A 17,031-nucleotide genomic window follows, 5' to 3' on the forward strand; every position below is an offset into this window, starting at 1 on the left:
TCTGAATCTGGCATTTAATATTGTATTTATTATGTCGACATAATCCTGCCACGTACTGTAGATTAAAGTAACAGGATTGCATTAAGACAGGCATGTACAAAAACCTGTCTTGATTTTACTGCTGCAGGGGCAATTCACTGCTTGTACTGAAGCTCAAATGACTTACTCTCTACACAGTTTGCCAATACATGGTATTTTTAGTAATTATGTAATGGTATAAACTTGTCTTCCCCTATTTTACAGATGTTAATGAATGTGAAACGCCTGGTATCTGTGGTCCAGGAACATGTTACAATACAGTCGGAAACTATACCTGTATTTGCCCTCCAGACTACATGCAGGTCAATGGTGGAAACAACTGTATGGGTAAGATTTTCACCCAGTCTTTATCGCTCACTCAAGAAACTTGGTTTGGACATTACTTACCACAGTCTTTTGCTTACATCTAGGTAATGGGGGAGCTATTTTCACAAAGGTGCTGCCTAATACAAGCTATCAAGAACTACTTATATCCCTTTTATGTTATGTTGTAAGATATGTACCATGTCAATGAATTTAGAAAGTTGAAAAGCAAAACATAAGAAATAGCACTTTTTTTTTTTTTTTTTTTTTTAATAATCCCTTAAATGTTTGTGGTTTGGTAAACTGAGCCCTCATAACAGATTTTCTTTTCGAAACCTCAGATATGAGAAGGAGTCTGTGCTACAGGAATTTTCATTCTGACAATGGGACTTGCGATGGTGAGCTGCCATTCAATATGACCAAGAAGATGTGCTGCTGCTCCTATAATATTGGACGTGCCTGGAACAAGCCCTGTGAACAGTGTCCTATACCGAGCACCAGTAAGTATACAGACACCATTAAACATATAGAAATGCCAATGTAATAAAGTGATACACTATAGAGCTGAATACAGCTGTGCCAAAAATATTTGTCTGTGAAACAAGCATAGAACCTGTTTTATTGAGCTATAAACACTGACCTATACTTGTTATTTCTATCACATCTAGAAGTTTATTCAAAAAGAGGTTTCTGATTCAGATGCTAACACTATAGCTTGATGGGCAAATAAACATACAGTATAGGTTTTTGCTGTCTGATTGGTTAGAAAACGTGCATAATCCAATATTGATTTAATTGATTCTCAGATGAGTTTGCGATCCTCTGTGGAAGCCAGAGACCTGGATTTGTAATTGACATCTATACAGGGCAGCCAGTTGGTAAGACCTTTACTGTTTAACAGAACATAAAAAAACACATTCTTGGGAAGACCTACTCCAGGCTGAAAATGCTTTTAATAGAAGGCTTTTAATCTTGCCGGTATAGCTGTAAGTTGAATGATTAATACTAGGTAAACGTGTAAGCAATTATATGTTTAAATGTACACGTGTCTGCTTGTATATAAAACAAGTTGCAGTCATTAATTTTTAATTCAAGTCAACTTCACTAAGTAACATTCTTACAGTAGTTTCTTGCAATTTCTTTCAGTTATGCATAAGCAGATTATGTTATACTTACTGGGGATGTATGTTACATGCTGGCCTATGGTGTAATATACTGTCCGGCTGCAATGCATTTGTGATAGCTTTGTTTGTGTTACTGATGTATCTTGTTTAAATGACAATCACTTGGGTCTGACTCAGTTCAGATCATTAAAAGTTCCTTGCTGTTTAACAGACATTGACGAATGCAGGGATATCCCCGGAGTATGTGAGAACGGAGTCTGCATCAACATGATTGGCAGCTTTAGGTGTGAATGTCCGGTGGGCTTTGTGTACAATGACAAATTACTGATCTGTGAAGGTACGTCTTGTTCTTGAGAAATGACAATGCCCTTTGTGTGTCTGTTAATTTGCCTACCACCAATACTTCATTGTAATCGCTATATTTGTTGTTGTTTGTATTTTTTTGTTTGTTTTTGGTTTAATAATACCTGGTTCCATTGCGGTCGGAAAACCTTTTCTTTTTAATGCATGTCTTGTATTAAAGTTAGTATTGTAAATGCTATTGTATCTATTTATTGATTTATTTCAGATATTGATGAATGTCAGAATGGACCAGTTTGTCAACAGAATGCAGACTGTCTGAACACGGCAGGCAGCTATCGCTGTGAATGTAAACCAGGCTACAGGTTCACTTCTACTGGGCAGTGTATTGGTGTGTTCAGTAATGCAGCTTTTCTATACCCCCAATTACCCACCCTAGATATTTCACTTTGTCTCCCTAGATATTTCACTTTGTCTCCCTAGATATTTCACTTTTTCACATTTTGAAGTGTATTATTCTGAAGGCAAGTTACTTACACTATGTTTAATTAAAGCTCTGGTAAGATTTTATGGGGCACTAGGAGGAAAGGTGTAAATGTAGTTAAAGAACAAAGGCACATTACAAAATAAACACTCCACTTGACTGATTACACACAGGGTTAGCAAGCCTTTTGTTTTAATCTCCTTATCAAAACTACACCACACGTACAAACAGGAAAATCTTATAATCTGGACTAGAAGATTTCATTTTAATATTGGGCATGCTTTTCTTCCTGTTTTTTCTTCGTTGCATTAAAAATAGAATACAATGCAGCAAAAGGATGTAAATGCTGTATGAGTGGAGCTGGCTGATAAATGTCTAAAGCCATTCTTATATTTTCCACACCGTTTGCAAAATCAGATACAGCATTGTGTTCATGATTGAGATGCAGTTGAATAAAAACCCAGTGCTTTAAACAGTACCTTGGTATGGGTATGCATATCACAGTTATCATAACTAATGTAGTCTTCTTCTTGTTCACTTTATATAATTTTGTGTTTTAGTCTTCACATCAGGGTGACTTTTTCAAAAGTTTAAAGCACTTCTGTGGCCTCGAATAAGGCTCTAAGAATCATGTTAAACCTTCAAGTACATCAGGTACACCAAAGTGTAACCATTAACCTGTCCCCTTGCAACACTCTGCCCCTAGTGGATGTAAGAAATATCACATTTGTACCCTGTGGTATTTCTTCCTGATGTATTTTGTGCATCCACTATAGTGTTGCAGGTTAAGGTTTACAGGTCTACGAGATGCACTTGGAGGTTAGATGTGATTATTAGAGCTCTATTGAAGCCACATAAGCCCATTTACTCAGTTTAAAAAAGTTAAAAGATGTAATTCCTGAAAAATAATACAAATTGAATCTAAACAATGACAAGAATCAGTAAATGAAGATAATGCTGATGTTTCACACTTACTTAATATCAAGTTGCTCTTTAATCTTATTTTAGAGTATTCAAGTTGTGTGTTCTGTTTTCCTCCTGCAGATCGCAATGAGTGTCTGGAATTGCCCAATGCATGCAGTCATGGGCAGTGTATTGACATTGTTGGAAGCTTCCGTTGCATCTGCAATAATGGATTTAAAGCAACTGCAGATCAAACTATGTGTATAGGTAGGTAAGAAAACTATTTTATGATCGTATAATAGAGAATGCTCTAAGGAATGGTAGCAGAAGAGGTTTATATATATATGTGTGTGTGTGTGTGTGTGTGCCCAGTACAAAAAGTCATGAAGAATATTTCTTTGAAAACATTTTAATATGAAGAAAATAACTGACATTGTGTGTGTTTCAGATGTTGATGAATGCGAACGGCAACCGTGTGGCAATGGGACATGTAAAAATACCGTTGGCTCGTACAACTGCCTGTGTTATCCTGGATTTGATCTTTCTCACAACAGTGACTGCATAGGTAAGTTACATCACAGCTCAGATTAATAAAGGTCTGATTATAGCAACCGTTCACACAAGTTTTTTACTCTTTCTGGTGACGTAACGTACTTGTTCAAACAGAGTCAACAGTGAAAAGCAACGTGTAACATATTATTGTCTATCCATAGGAACAGGCTACTAAGTGGTGTGCATGCCATTTGTTTTTCAGATGTGGACGAGTGTTCAACCAATAGGGGGCTCTGCAGGCATGGCAACTGTATAAACACTGTGGGCTCATTCGTGTGTGTGTGCCAGGATGGCTACGAACTCACCGCTGATGGCAGGAGCTGTGTCGGTAAGTGCTAAAGGGCTGTTATGAGTAATAACAAGAACAGAACACCTCTTTATAGCTGTAATATATAGCATATCATCGACACAGAGCAACAGCACACTGCAGGAGGAGGAGGAGGGAGTGGTAGTTCAGTGTGTTTGGACTGGAAATATTTGTTCGTAGTTCAGTTGTAGAAACATTCCTATCTAAACACAAGTGCAATGGTTTATATTTTTTTTAACAGGATTAATTTTCTTGCTAAGTTAAAATGACCAGAGTTTACTGCATCATTTAGTTAAAAAATGCTTTATTTGTAAAGATATATATATATATATATATATATATATATATATATATATATATATATATATATATATATATATATATATATATATATATATGCTGATGTAAGAAAGGTGTATTGCAGACCTTTATGTTCTGTGCCCTATAATGGTATGTTGTACTTGGTGGTACTCCTAAGTATCACTTTATTTATTTGAAAGCTCCACTGTTTTCCCAGAATGGTTTTTTCTGGTTCGTGTAACCAGCTCAGTGCTCAAGGATCTACAAAAATGTTTTCACTGATTCAAAACAAATATGTGAATCACAAAAATATTGCTCATTTTGGGTCGCCGAGACTTTAAGTCAATTTGGTGTTTTTGTATCAATTTTAACATCAGATATTAATGAGTGTGTGGTGAATCCTGGTACTTGCGGTCCTGGAACCTGTCAGAATTTGGACGGGACCTACAGATGTATCTGCCCACCTGGATTCTACTTGACAGAGGAGAGATGCGAAGGTATACACTACTTTTTTCTCCTGTTGGGGACAGGGATGGATTTACTCTCTTATTTCTGTACAGTATATCACACTTTGCAAATATGTGGTTTCCTATCTTAAGTAACATAATATTTAATAAAAAACACTTCAGAGGTCTCACAATTTCCTAGATGAAAGACGCACACATTATGGTCAGCATGTGTTTGATTTTTTTAATGGTGTTTTTTTCAACAGTTAAAGTCTGCATTGTTGTGACTGGGAGTGTTGCAGTGGTTGTATCCAAAATGTAGTGTCCAATTTTAAAGTCAATGACTGAGAGAATCCACTATACTTTCCAAGCAAGTGCAGTACAATAGTCTCCCATTACATTGTGTTTATTTGTCTTACCTAACAAGCTCATTTCATTCTTGTAGATATTGATGAATGCGCACAGAGTCCGGATATCTGTGTATTCGGCACGTGCTCAAATACTCAAGGTAGTTTTATATGCAAGTGTCCAGAAGGCTTCCAATTGTCATCAACTGGGAGAAGATGTAATGGTGAGTCCTGTGCTTATTTTTCTGATATTAAATTATTGTTATACCTGGATCAGTATTTACTATTGAGAGGCAATACTTAAATTAATATTGTGCCTCCTGCCTACTACATAGAATACTATAACCGAAGTACTCTGTGCATTATTGATATAGCATGCGACCCATGTATAGCACACATACATTAATGTCATTTTTAATTGTGTTTGTTTGCAATTCTTCTACAGATATAAGAGTAAACTTCTGTTTTACCAAGTTTGAGAACGGGAAGTGTTTTGCTGCCAAAGCCAGGAACACCACAAAGTCAGCGTGTTGCTGTAGTGCCATGCCAGGGGAGGGCTGGGGCAGTCCGTGTGAAATCTGCCCTAAACAGAATGAATGTGAGTTAAAACGAACAAATAAACAGCCACTGCCATCATTTAACTATAGCAAGTGTGTTTTGCTCTCGAAGCAAACAAGATTTAAAAAAGAGCAAGTATTTGAAATATGAAGTCCACCTCGAGGATGCGTTTTAACGGTGTGCTTTGTTTTTCATTGTAGCGGCGTTCGCTCTGCTCTGCCCAGGAGGGTCTGGCCACGATGTTGGCAACGGGGACTCCCGAGTTGGTAGGCATTAACCCTTTCAGTCCTGAATTATTTTTGTCGGCACTAAGATAAGACTTTAAAATTCCGACAGGACTGAAAGGGTTCATTTCAATGCATTTCAGAGTGTTGCATGATATTAAAATACCCTTCCTTGTTTTCATTGTTATTTTTCTTCAATTATTTTTATTTTATTTTATTTAAAACCTTTTCTTTTTTTTTATATCCAGATTTGGACGAGTGCTCATCAGACCCAGGTATCTGTAAAAACGGCCAGTGCATTAATACAGACGGCTCCTTCCGGTGTGAATGCCCATTTGGTTTTAGTCTGGATTACAGTGGAATAAATTGTGAAGGTGAGGGTTCACTATAAAATACTTCTCCCTGAAAGCTTGCCAATAGGTGTCATATGGCATTTTAAAAACAGATCTGCAGGCAACTGCAGCTCAAGAGAAATATCTGTATTATTTCTCAGGGGGTTTCAAAGGTTGTTTGTGTTGTTTTCTTTTTGCACCAGATACGGACGAGTGTTCTGTGGGTAATCCTTGTGGCAATGGAACATGCACAAATGTGATTGGAGCTTTCGAATGTGCGTGTGAAGAGGGCTTTGAGCCTGGACCCATGATGTCCTGTGAAGGTACAAACCTGCTTAAATCTCTTGTCAAAATAAAACACGCTTTACAGCATGTCTCTTTGTTTGAAACCTCAAAGATTAGCTGAAGAGACACAACCACCAAACAGGCTTGCTACTGCTACGACCTGCAGACGTGACATTTTCACATCAGTGCTTTTTCCTTTATTTGGATGACATTTTACAATTCTTACATAGCTAATATTTTCAATATCTGTTTATACAATATGTACGTCTAAGCAGCGCTCCAGATAAGATTTGGGGTCTGGGAGTAACTTACCCAACTTTTGAGAGAGTACAATTTATTTTCAGGGGGTAAAATACAACATTACCTTGAAGTCATGGGTAATCTCGATAAATACTGTACCCTCTTTAATGGTAGTGGTGCAGGCATTAAATGAGCCTTCCATTTGAACTGCAGTATAACTTTGAACTATTGTATAACCACGCGTGCGTTCCACAAGGTTCTTTATCGGCACAGCGCAATGTTTTTCGAGATATCACACTGCAAATTAATTACGTTACTTATATTTTAACATTAAATTCTTAAACTCAGTGAACATGTTAAAGCTTCAATATTTAGCCATACAGATAAATAAAATAGGGAAATGCATTCATAAGTTATGTAACAATTTGTTTAATATTATAGGCACCTTTCTTTAACGGTTGCCTCTGACGATGGTTCCAGTTGGATTTGTAGCTGGACTGTGTTTACACTTCAACCTGTGTAGCTTCAAAAATGTCTTATTCTTACTGTGCTTGGCTGCAAAAACAAGCGGGCTAGCCAGAGATTGGATAATGGGTTGGTTTTCTTGTGTACAGTTTCCTAGCAACTGAAGACATTGTATTCTGGGAGATTAAGTTGTTTTGGAGGTTTTAGGAGAGGCAGATAAACTGTGCAGCATAATTGCAATGCGTATTTTTACACATTAAATAAAAATTTAGTGCGTATTATGTAAGCGATTCACATCTAACTTGTACCAAATGTGTTATGTGGTGATATCAACAGTAACTATTGATTTATTTTCATGTAGATGTGAACGAATGTGCTCAGAATCGTCTGCTCTGTGCTTTTCGCTGTGTGAACATTGTGGGCTCATATGAGTGCAAATGTCCTGCCGGCTATGTTCTCAGAGAAGATAAAAGAATGTGCAAAGGTGAGGGTATAAAAAAAGAATAATGCTAATCCTGCACTAGTAAAGAATTCAGTGATTGCTATGGCTGTTTTTTACACCCCTAGTATAGAACTGGATGAATTATACTCTACATTAATTGTGGTGTGGTCTGAAAATATATGCCTTACATTTGTCAATATCCCAAACAAGTTTACTCTCATTAAGTAGGTATCTCATTCAGCATCAAAGTCCATTCCATATAAATACTGCAATATTTGTTTTCTCTCTAGACCAAAATGAGTGTGAAGATGGAATTGATGACTGTGAGTCCAAAGGAATGCTTTGCAAGAACCTGATAGGACTCTACATGTGTATCTGCCCACCTGGGTATGTGCGCAGGCCCAATGGAGACGGCTGCATTGGTGAGTATGAATTTGGCTTTCAGAAGTGTGCAGAGGGATGTTTATTGCCATGAATAGGAAATAATTATCAAACAACCATTTTGATTACTGCAAACTACTGCATTCGTGAAGCGACTGTTAAATTAGTAGAAAGTCTCACAAGATTTCAGTAACTAGCCAGGTGCAAACAGATTCCTACAGGTATGTGATTTAGCAAAACTATTCAGTTAAGTGAGGAGTAATAAAAGCAGACAAGAATACTACAATGTAGGCATGTTTAAAACAGTTTTGCGTTGAAAAGGTGTTTTAATTAATCACATGGGTCTCATTAGGTTTTCTTATTGTGTCTGACTGTATCTCTCGTGTTTTTGGACAGATAAGAATGAATGTACAGCCAAGCCGGGCGTCTGTGAGAACGGCCGCTGCGTTAACACAGTTGGCAGCTACAGATGCTCATGCCATGAAGGGTTTAGTGCCAGCTCCTCTGAGACTGAATGCATTGGTAAGGCTTATGGATTGACATTGTAAAATGTGCACATGTGATTCATTCTATAGAACTCCAGTATCTGAAAAGAAATGTATTGTCTATGTACAAAATAAAATAATAATAACCTGGACAGACTTTGGGAATGACATGCCAGTTAAAGGTTGTTCGAAGTCACGCAGTAGGACAGGGTCAAAATGGTGTCTTTATGAATAAACTCAACTTCTGAAAACACCTTTCAAGAAACAAATAAGATATAAAAAGATACTATATTTGAAGAGAGAATTGCATTTTTTTCATGTTCTTTTCTTCAGACAACCGGCAAGGGTTTTGCTTCACTGAGGTCCTGCAGAGTCTCTGCCAGATGACGTCTAGCAGCCGAAACGCTGTCACCAAGTCTGAGTGCTGCTGTGACGGCGGCCGTGGCTGGGGTCCGAACTGCGAGATCTGCCCCTTGCCTGGCACCGGACAGTTCAAAAAGATGTGCCCGCTTGGGCCCGGGTACACTACCGATGGGAAAGGTAGGGCATCCATAAGTATAAAACACTCTGAAACTAGTCAAATCCTTCTGAATAAACAGTTTGACTATATCACTGTCTTCCTATGGTGTGAATAAGTCACTGAGGATAACTACATATGTTATGTTTGGTGTTATGATTTATTTAAGGAGTACACTGGAAATGCTCCAAGTTGCCTTACATCTCTGTTAAGAGACCTGTAACGCAACCTATGCACTAAGATACAATGTGTCTACTTTTAAAATAAATTGAGATCTAACATGGGCCAATGTTCCTTTGGATATCTTCTCATCTTGGGAATTCAGTGCCTTCGAACTTAAAATGGCCTCTTTACAATACCTGTAAATACTGACAATGACCAGGATCATGTAAATTGGAATTGTTTTAATTTGTATGACTGTATATCTCAAGGGTTCTGTCCTAGTTAAATACATTTAAAAAATAATAGTAATAATAAATCCATAACTATAAAACACTCGACAGTGCTAAATTAGGAAATACTAAAAGAAACTAAATAAACACAAGCGTTTCCACGTTTCGAGGAACAGGAAGACATTGAAAAAGACTTTTAGGTTTTTAGGTTTAGGTAAGCCCCACCTCTAGGGGGTCCTGTTGAAAGGAAGATGAGGGTACAGTATAATTCTGTACAGTTGTGAATATTTAAATTACTGTTAAATGCAATGCCATGAGTGCAAAGTAAATATGAAAGCAAAATGAAGTCATTCATGAAGGGAGCTGTGTGGTAACACGAAACTTCATTAACAGTTCAGTTTTGAAAAGCAGTTGAATGTGAATTTGCCGAATTGCACCCAAGTGTGTTTCCTGTTACTTTGAATCCTTGAATTATAACATTTTTATTCAAACAGAGTTTCAAATTAAGGAAGAAAACACTGTTGATTTTGATTTGTTGCATATTCTAAAAACTGATGTGTTTTTTTCCAGACATTGATGAATGCCGTGTCATAGGAGGTCTTTGTCAAAACGGACAGTGCATAAATAACATGGGATCCTATAGCTGCTTGTGCAAATCTGGATATACTACAGATTTAACAGGGACTGGCTGTGTGGGTAAGTGCCTTGATTCATTTAGAATGCTAGCAGAAATAATGAATATTGTCTGCAGCCTTGCTACAATCTTGAGGGTTCAAACCAGGCTATTATATAGAAATCCAACCAGCTTGGCTCAAAATACTGCTCTTTTTTTGCACTTGGCTTAGTTACAGTACTGGCTACTGATTATACTGTGCAATGTGTACTGGACCATCTATAGAAAATGGGATACATTTTTAGTCCTAAGAATATGCGCAGTGTTTCAGCTCTTACTTCGTCCTCATTTGAAGGGGCTGGTTAGGAGAAGGCTGCTAATCTGTAGGCAATTAGTACTTCTCATCATTGTTACATCCTTCTCATTAATGTTGTATCCTTCTCATCATTGTTACATCCTTCTCATCATTGTTACATCCTTCTCATCATTGTTGCATCCTTCTCTTCATTGTTGATCCTTCTCGTCATTGTTGTATCCTTCTCTTCATTGTTGATCCTTCTCATCATTGTTGTATCCTTCTCTTCATTGTTGATCCTTTTCATCATTGTTGCATCCTTCTCTTCATTGTTGATCCTTCTCATCATTGTTGTATCCTTCTCTTCATTGTTGACGCAATTCCAATTAAGGTCCTGGAGGGCGTTAACAAGAGGATCTAGTACAATATTACCCAAGCAACATTCATCTATCAGCATAATGTATTTGTAAAAGAAATCCATTAGAATCACAAACAATTGTTCATTAAAGGTTAAAAGACTGTAGCCACAACTGTTGATCACAAAACTGTAACCTTCACGTCTACCTAGTTAATTGGCACCATCTTAAATTCACCATCATATTTAAAAAACAGGCTAACATTGAATATCACTGGTGGTGTACATATAGTTCTGTTAATGTATCCCAGGGGCACAATAATCTCCCCCAGCTTGAAAGAAATTTCAGGGCAGGAGTCAGTTACTGACCTAATACACCTGGAGGGCTGGCATCTTTAACTGGTTAAATAGTGGGCCAGTTGCCTTCTAAATGAAAACTGCAGCCCAAAAAAAAAAAGAAAAACAATATGAAAATGTATGCCGAGAGCATCTGTTTAATCTATTGCACTGTAGAGCATTGTATCTTAATACTGTATATGTGTCTGCCAATTGTATATACTTGTCCTTTTATATCCAATATTTAGTCAGTGTGGTTATTGAAAGCTGGCACAATTAGCACATTAGAGGGGCTGTAGTGTTCCAGTAAAATCATATGGAAATATTCTCTTCAACACAAGTATTTTTTCAGACAGCTTGCTATAAACAGTGGATCCTTTTGTGGTTGTGTTTTTTTTTAATACAGATTTGAAGAATTATGAAATCTATATTGGATTACATGCACTCTAAATCATGAGCTGTATTCACTGTTTATGTACCCATGCTGATAAAACAACGTTTGACCAAATTGTAGATCTTGACGAATGCGTTCAAGCGCCGAAGCCTTGCAATTTCATCTGCAAAAACATTGAAGGGAGCTACCTGTGCTCCTGTCCAAGAGGCTACATCCTCCAAGAAGATGGAAAGAGTTGTAGAGGTAACTGACTGCCTTTTTAAACAAGCAATTAGGTGCAGCGTGTGTGGTTTGCACGCGAAGCCTGTTCCATCCAGCATAAACCTTTGGTTTTAACATTATAGACACAAATGAGCTGGCTTAACTTGAGAACTAGCTTTGCTAGTTTGGTTAATACTAAAGATACACACTGCCATCAAAGGTCCCTTTCCGGACTTCCAGCTTAAGTTGACCTAAATTTCAAGGTTTACATTTGGCAGTGGGGTTGCTGTGCTATTTGCCTGATATCCTGCTCTTTAGAAAGCATGCAGTACTTCAGTGGCCACACTTGGCGTTCACTTTATTTTAACTTTGGCCAGATTATTGCACAAAGATTATAGCTTGCTGTGTTTGATAAGAGAAAAAAAATGAATTTGCCGCAGGGAAGTAATTTGTGTGAATTTTCTGCACAGCAACTTACTGGTGACCAAAAACGAGGGAATTGCAAAACACTTGGTGGTTCCTCCCTTGAGGTTTATTAGAACAGTATTCATTAAACATAACAAAAAATGGAACTACAAGAAAAGGTTGATTTAATTAACTTATAATCTGCTTGCCAAAACTTGATTTTGCAGAGCATTTTACAGCTCTGGGAAGTCTGTCTAAATGGTGTCAACCATCCAGAGGCTTTCCCCAGTGCTCTAAAATCTAACTGTCCCTGTCGGGTTTTAAGTTGATCAAATGAAATAAGCTGTGTTTGGTACACTAATTGTGAATTGTGGGGGTTTTTTTGTTTTTTTTTGTAGACCTTGACGAGTGCTCAACCAAACAGCACAATTGTCAGTTCTTGTGTGTCAACACGATTGGTGGGTTCACTTGCAAATGCCCACCTGGTTTTACGCAACATCACACAGCGTGCATCGGTAAGTACAAAACCAATTCAGATAGTACATCTGGCTGGGTCAGGCATGCTGATGTACTGGAACCTAACCCATATGGCACCCATGGGCTCTGTCTTGGAAAATCAGTTACAGAACTCCAAGGGTTGTCTTCACATATTTCCAGCTGGGTCTGCATGGCAACCCAACACCAAATACTTGTTTTTTATCAGGATCTTTATCAGGGTGTCACTTTGGGATACTGTTAAGTAAAAACAAGCATAATGCTTCACTTTTATGCTGTGATGATCACCATATGTTTAATAGCAGGATACAGCAAGAATATTTCTGCCTGCAAGAATCACTATAGAGTGAGTTCAAACAGAGGACATTGAGGGAAAATCCTAATACACTGTTATATTAAAACTGGTTTTAACAGCAACCATGCATTCCTGGCTCCTGTAACCTTTTCAGATAAGGGAAAATGATCAAAGCTGAGCATTTGCACAACATGCTGCAGTAGCACTAATTTTATCAACCGGGACTCTTGTTATTGAAATTAGCTGGCCTCATTTGTAGTTATAGCAACCTTGTTATGGATCTGTCTGTTGCCATGGATACACAGAGCATTGCCAAGTTGTGCTACAGCTCCCATGACCTAACTGTTAAACACTTTAGGTTAAAAAAAAAAAAAAAATGACTGGGCTTTTATAGTGTGATGTAAGCAGAAAGCTGGTTATATTGTAGTGTGTGCATGCTTAATTTTTAATTGAATTTTAACTTCAAATAACTCTGTAAATATCCTGCTTGTTTGTTCCCTTGACAGGCGGGAAGCTTATACCAGTTGAGAGTGGGCATGTAGAATGTGCAGCCAGCTTACAACCAGTTGTTAGCTACTGCTTATATGTGTGGTTCATGCATGCTACTGCAATGGAAGCATTTTCCTAAGCTTTTTACTTTCAGATCTTTCAAAGTGTAAAACAGTCATTTATTTAAAAGGAAAACCACTGAGTGTTTCATTTCCGGTTTTTTAAGTAACATTTTTTTTTTTTCATTTTGTAACTTTTATTTCCTACTAAGGGACTCTAGTCCTTTAGTATCTTTATGATTAAATGTGTTCTGCTTTGAACTGACTAGTTATAGTAGGGTTGTAAAAATTGATTTGTTGAAAATGGGCACACTGTCAAGAATCATATTTGACAATAAAAAACAGGCAAATGCACGCGGCAATATGCAAACCTGTGAAAATGAAGATCCATTCTGTACAGCTTCCTTGAAAGAAGCCTTTTATCAGCACAAAAATGTGATTTAGTCTCCACTGAAGAATTGAACGCAGGATTATTTAATTCAGATGTTCAAACAGTAAAATATGCAGACTCCCAGATTAAACGTTTGCGCCAGGTTGCAGTGTGAATATGTCCGCAGTGAGTTGAAAGGGTCCTTTTCATATTAGGAGACATAGCAGATTTGATATATTATATTGCACAGACATTTGGAAAATGCATTTGCAACATAAAGAAGTGCGTTTTAGGTGAGAGTGCCAAATTCAAAGCAGGAGAACTTCTCAGGAGAAGTCTTTACTTATAACCTACCTCTGCTGAATCATTTAAAACAAATGGACTACGCTACAATAAGTAATGCTTTTTAAAAATGTTAATATTGTTTATATGTTCAAGTATGTATGCATGTATGTATGTGTGTATGTATATACAGTATGATGTGTTATTAATACACTTAGTATTGAAGCTTATTGAGTTTAACACAAACTTATAATATATGGTTACTTCTGTGGATTTTTGTATTTATCTAGATAACAATGAATGCCTGACAGAGGCTGGATTGTGCGGAGCAAAGGGAGTCTGCCAGAATACTCCAGGAAGCTTCAGTTGTGAATGCCAGCGTGGGTATCTGCTGGACCAAAGTGGACAGAACTGTGAAGGTACGGCATGCTGCAGTGTGTTTTATTTGGAAAGATGCATCATCTAATCCCCCACTAGGGGGTGATAAAGTCTCCCCACTCCGTTTTGCTTTGGACAAGAGTAGTATGTGTTACTTAATGGTCCAGTGTTTTAACTCTCAAGAAGCAGGATTTGATAGCAACCTGTACTGCACTGGCACATTTTCTTTTATGCCATTGTTCCAAAGAGCTAAAGGCCTAATGTGCTTTGTATTGTTTGCCAATGCTTTTGCTTGCTTTCATTATGCTTCAATACACTTTCAAAACATTCATCCTGTTCTTTCCAATTGTCTATTGGGAGCACATCCAGTTGATTGGCTTTGCTGACTTGCTGCTCTAATTGTAGAGGAGTGGTTCATCAAGGCTGAATAAAAGAGGGGCTCCAGGCAGGTTCCTCAAATAATTGTCAATATTGTTAGGTTTAAAAATCATAAAATAGAGAATTTGTTTTCCCAGGGTGTTTCTTCTGTTATCGCCATCAGGTTAGACTGGAAGCTTTCAGCGTACTACTTATGTTGGTCAAAAAAAAAAAAAAAGAACAGCTGACTCCCGCCAACACCACTATGTTAATAGTCCTAATCCTGCTGGTCTTATATCTTCTGCCAAAATCACCCACATGACAGCTGAAACTTTGTAACTGATGTGAACTTTATTGCTCGCAGTAAATGCTCAGCAGGGCATTGGCCAAAGACTTGCAGCGTTGGATATTTTTAACAGCACTCTTCATTACAAAATTACTGTGTAATAAGTTTAGGTGTCTTTTATAAAGGACTGCAAGTTAATTGTTTTTTTTTTAGGATTTTGTTGGTTTAGTGGGTGTGTGTATTAAAAGTTTTAGGAAGCAAAGATCTTGTAAAGGTACACAATTTTAATGCCCTCTTGACAGTTTTATGTGGTATTAAGTATCGGGGAATAATGGTTCATGCAGTACACATAAATCAAAAGAAAAACACAATAAAAAATTCAGTTGGAAGGAATCAGACGTTGGTAATAACTGATAAATAGTTTATTTCAGCCTATTTCAGTGCAATGTTTTTGGCTTTCAATCCATTCATCTCCAGTCTTTTCTGGTAACTGTGGCTTCTCTTTTAGATATGGACGAGTGCGACGGGAATCATCGATGCCAGCATGGTTGTCAGAATATGATTGGAGGGTACCGATGCAGCTGCCCTCAAGGTTATCTTCAGCATTACCAGTGGAACCAGTGTGTGGGCAAGTAACTTTTTCTCAGTAGAACCATCTAGTGGAAGTATTTGAGGGAGAGCTATGTGTGTTATGGTGCTATAAAATATAAGGTAGAAATTAATACTTTCTTCAGAATGATTTTATGAAATACGCTGGTGAGTTGGTCAATACGTGGTGTTCCAGGATCTGAAAAAAAAACAAAACAACTTTCGCCTTTCATGGTTGTAGCCGAGCTTCATCTTAGGAATGCATGGAGGCATGCAAACGCTGTTCTGTATCAGAGGTTGAGCAGGTTTTATTGTTCCCAGGTTCGGGCTATTTAACAGGGGGTTAATGTATCTAAAAAAAACCCAGACACCTATAACATGCATATTATTAGAGCTGTGACAAAAGCTTTGTTAATATTCAGTGACTGTTAAAAATAACAATGAGTTGATGGATTTGGACAGATAAACTTTGGAACGTGCATTAACAGAATATAAAACTGTTTCAGCTCCCAGCCCTTCTTGGTAAAAGGGGAGGATTCTGCTTTTAATTGCACTAACCTTTACTAAAACTTCTGACATTTTATACAGTCCTCGACAGGCAGTCTAGACATATCCATTCCTGGTCTTAATCCATTTTGTAAGCATGGGAGCCGAAAGACTGCATTGTGAGCGGTTGTCAAAAGTGCAACCTTACTTGTAACATGAAGAGACTTCATTTTCCCCCCTTTTGTTTGAAGTTTTATACTCAGCCTGTGCTGACACATAACACATGAATCAAAGAGATGTTCCCCATAGAGTATTCCAGTACAGTACATAACAAACCAAAACAAGACTTCAAACATGTCTAGAAAAAGCTTGATATATGTTCAAAATGTATTAAAAGTGTTTTGGGATTGTATGTGTTTTTACCACAGTCTGCCAAAAAATCAATTAATTATATAAGTTTCAAACTCTAGAATATGAATGCAAAATGCAGCTGGGTTTCTTTATAACTTAAAAAAAATGCCTTATTTGATTGCCTTATTGTCAATAGAAGTGATCTTCAAACCCACTGCTTCATGTAGAAGGTTTATGTCCACTTTCGAACTGCAAATACACATTACCAAATAATATCGATGGTTAAATGTCTGTGTATGTCCCAGGAAATCTCCCAGCAGTCTCTGAGCCCCATTCCAATCCCTGTGTCTCCTATGAATTCCTGGTGTGCTCCTCTAAGTGAAGTGTTGTAAATGAGCTATCCCTATTCATAACAATTTATAATCAATTACTAAATTAATAGATTCAAGAATCTCTCAGGTAGTGACTCATTGACTAAAACAATGCACACCGTGTAGGTGGAGCAAACTACTGTGAATGTGTTGACTGAGGTTCTTAGGTTCTATTATGTTCCATGCACAGGATGACATT

At 37.5% G+C, this 17,031-nt stretch overlaps 1 protein-coding gene across 1 annotated transcript in view; it reads left to right on the forward strand.

Moving 5' to 3' along the window:
• Window positions 1-17,031, forward strand: part of LOC121299380 (fibrillin-1-like) — a 69,931-nt gene that overhangs the window by 51,141 nt on the left and 1,759 nt on the right. The window contains exons 40-62 of the mRNA XM_041227101.1: window positions 244-366; window positions 684-842; window positions 1,149-1,220; window positions 1,678-1,803; window positions 2,035-2,157; window positions 3,295-3,420; window positions 3,602-3,718; window positions 3,908-4,033; window positions 4,690-4,809; window positions 5,204-5,329; window positions 5,551-5,703; window positions 5,864-5,929; window positions 6,136-6,261; window positions 6,423-6,542; window positions 7,571-7,693; window positions 7,942-8,073; window positions 8,429-8,554; window positions 8,851-9,057; window positions 9,997-10,122; window positions 11,540-11,662; window positions 12,424-12,540; window positions 14,306-14,434; window positions 15,545-15,664. Coding sequence (XP_041083035.1) covers window positions 244-366; window positions 684-842; window positions 1,149-1,220; window positions 1,678-1,803; window positions 2,035-2,157; window positions 3,295-3,420; window positions 3,602-3,718; window positions 3,908-4,033; window positions 4,690-4,809; window positions 5,204-5,329; window positions 5,551-5,703; window positions 5,864-5,929; window positions 6,136-6,261; window positions 6,423-6,542; window positions 7,571-7,693; window positions 7,942-8,073; window positions 8,429-8,554; window positions 8,851-9,057; window positions 9,997-10,122; window positions 11,540-11,662; window positions 12,424-12,540; window positions 14,306-14,434; window positions 15,545-15,664 — 2,886 coding nt within the window. The remainder of the gene's footprint in view (window positions 1-243; window positions 367-683; window positions 843-1,148; window positions 1,221-1,677; window positions 1,804-2,034; window positions 2,158-3,294; window positions 3,421-3,601; window positions 3,719-3,907; window positions 4,034-4,689; window positions 4,810-5,203; window positions 5,330-5,550; window positions 5,704-5,863; window positions 5,930-6,135; window positions 6,262-6,422; window positions 6,543-7,570; window positions 7,694-7,941; window positions 8,074-8,428; window positions 8,555-8,850; window positions 9,058-9,996; window positions 10,123-11,539; window positions 11,663-12,423; window positions 12,541-14,305; window positions 14,435-15,544; window positions 15,665-17,031) is intronic.

The sequence above is a fragment of the Polyodon spathula genome, chromosome 24 (assembly GCF_017654505.1).
Source record: "Polyodon spathula isolate WHYD16114869_AA chromosome 24, ASM1765450v1, whole genome shotgun sequence".
Taxonomy (NCBI): domain Eukaryota; kingdom Metazoa; phylum Chordata; class Actinopteri; order Acipenseriformes; family Polyodontidae; genus Polyodon; species Polyodon spathula.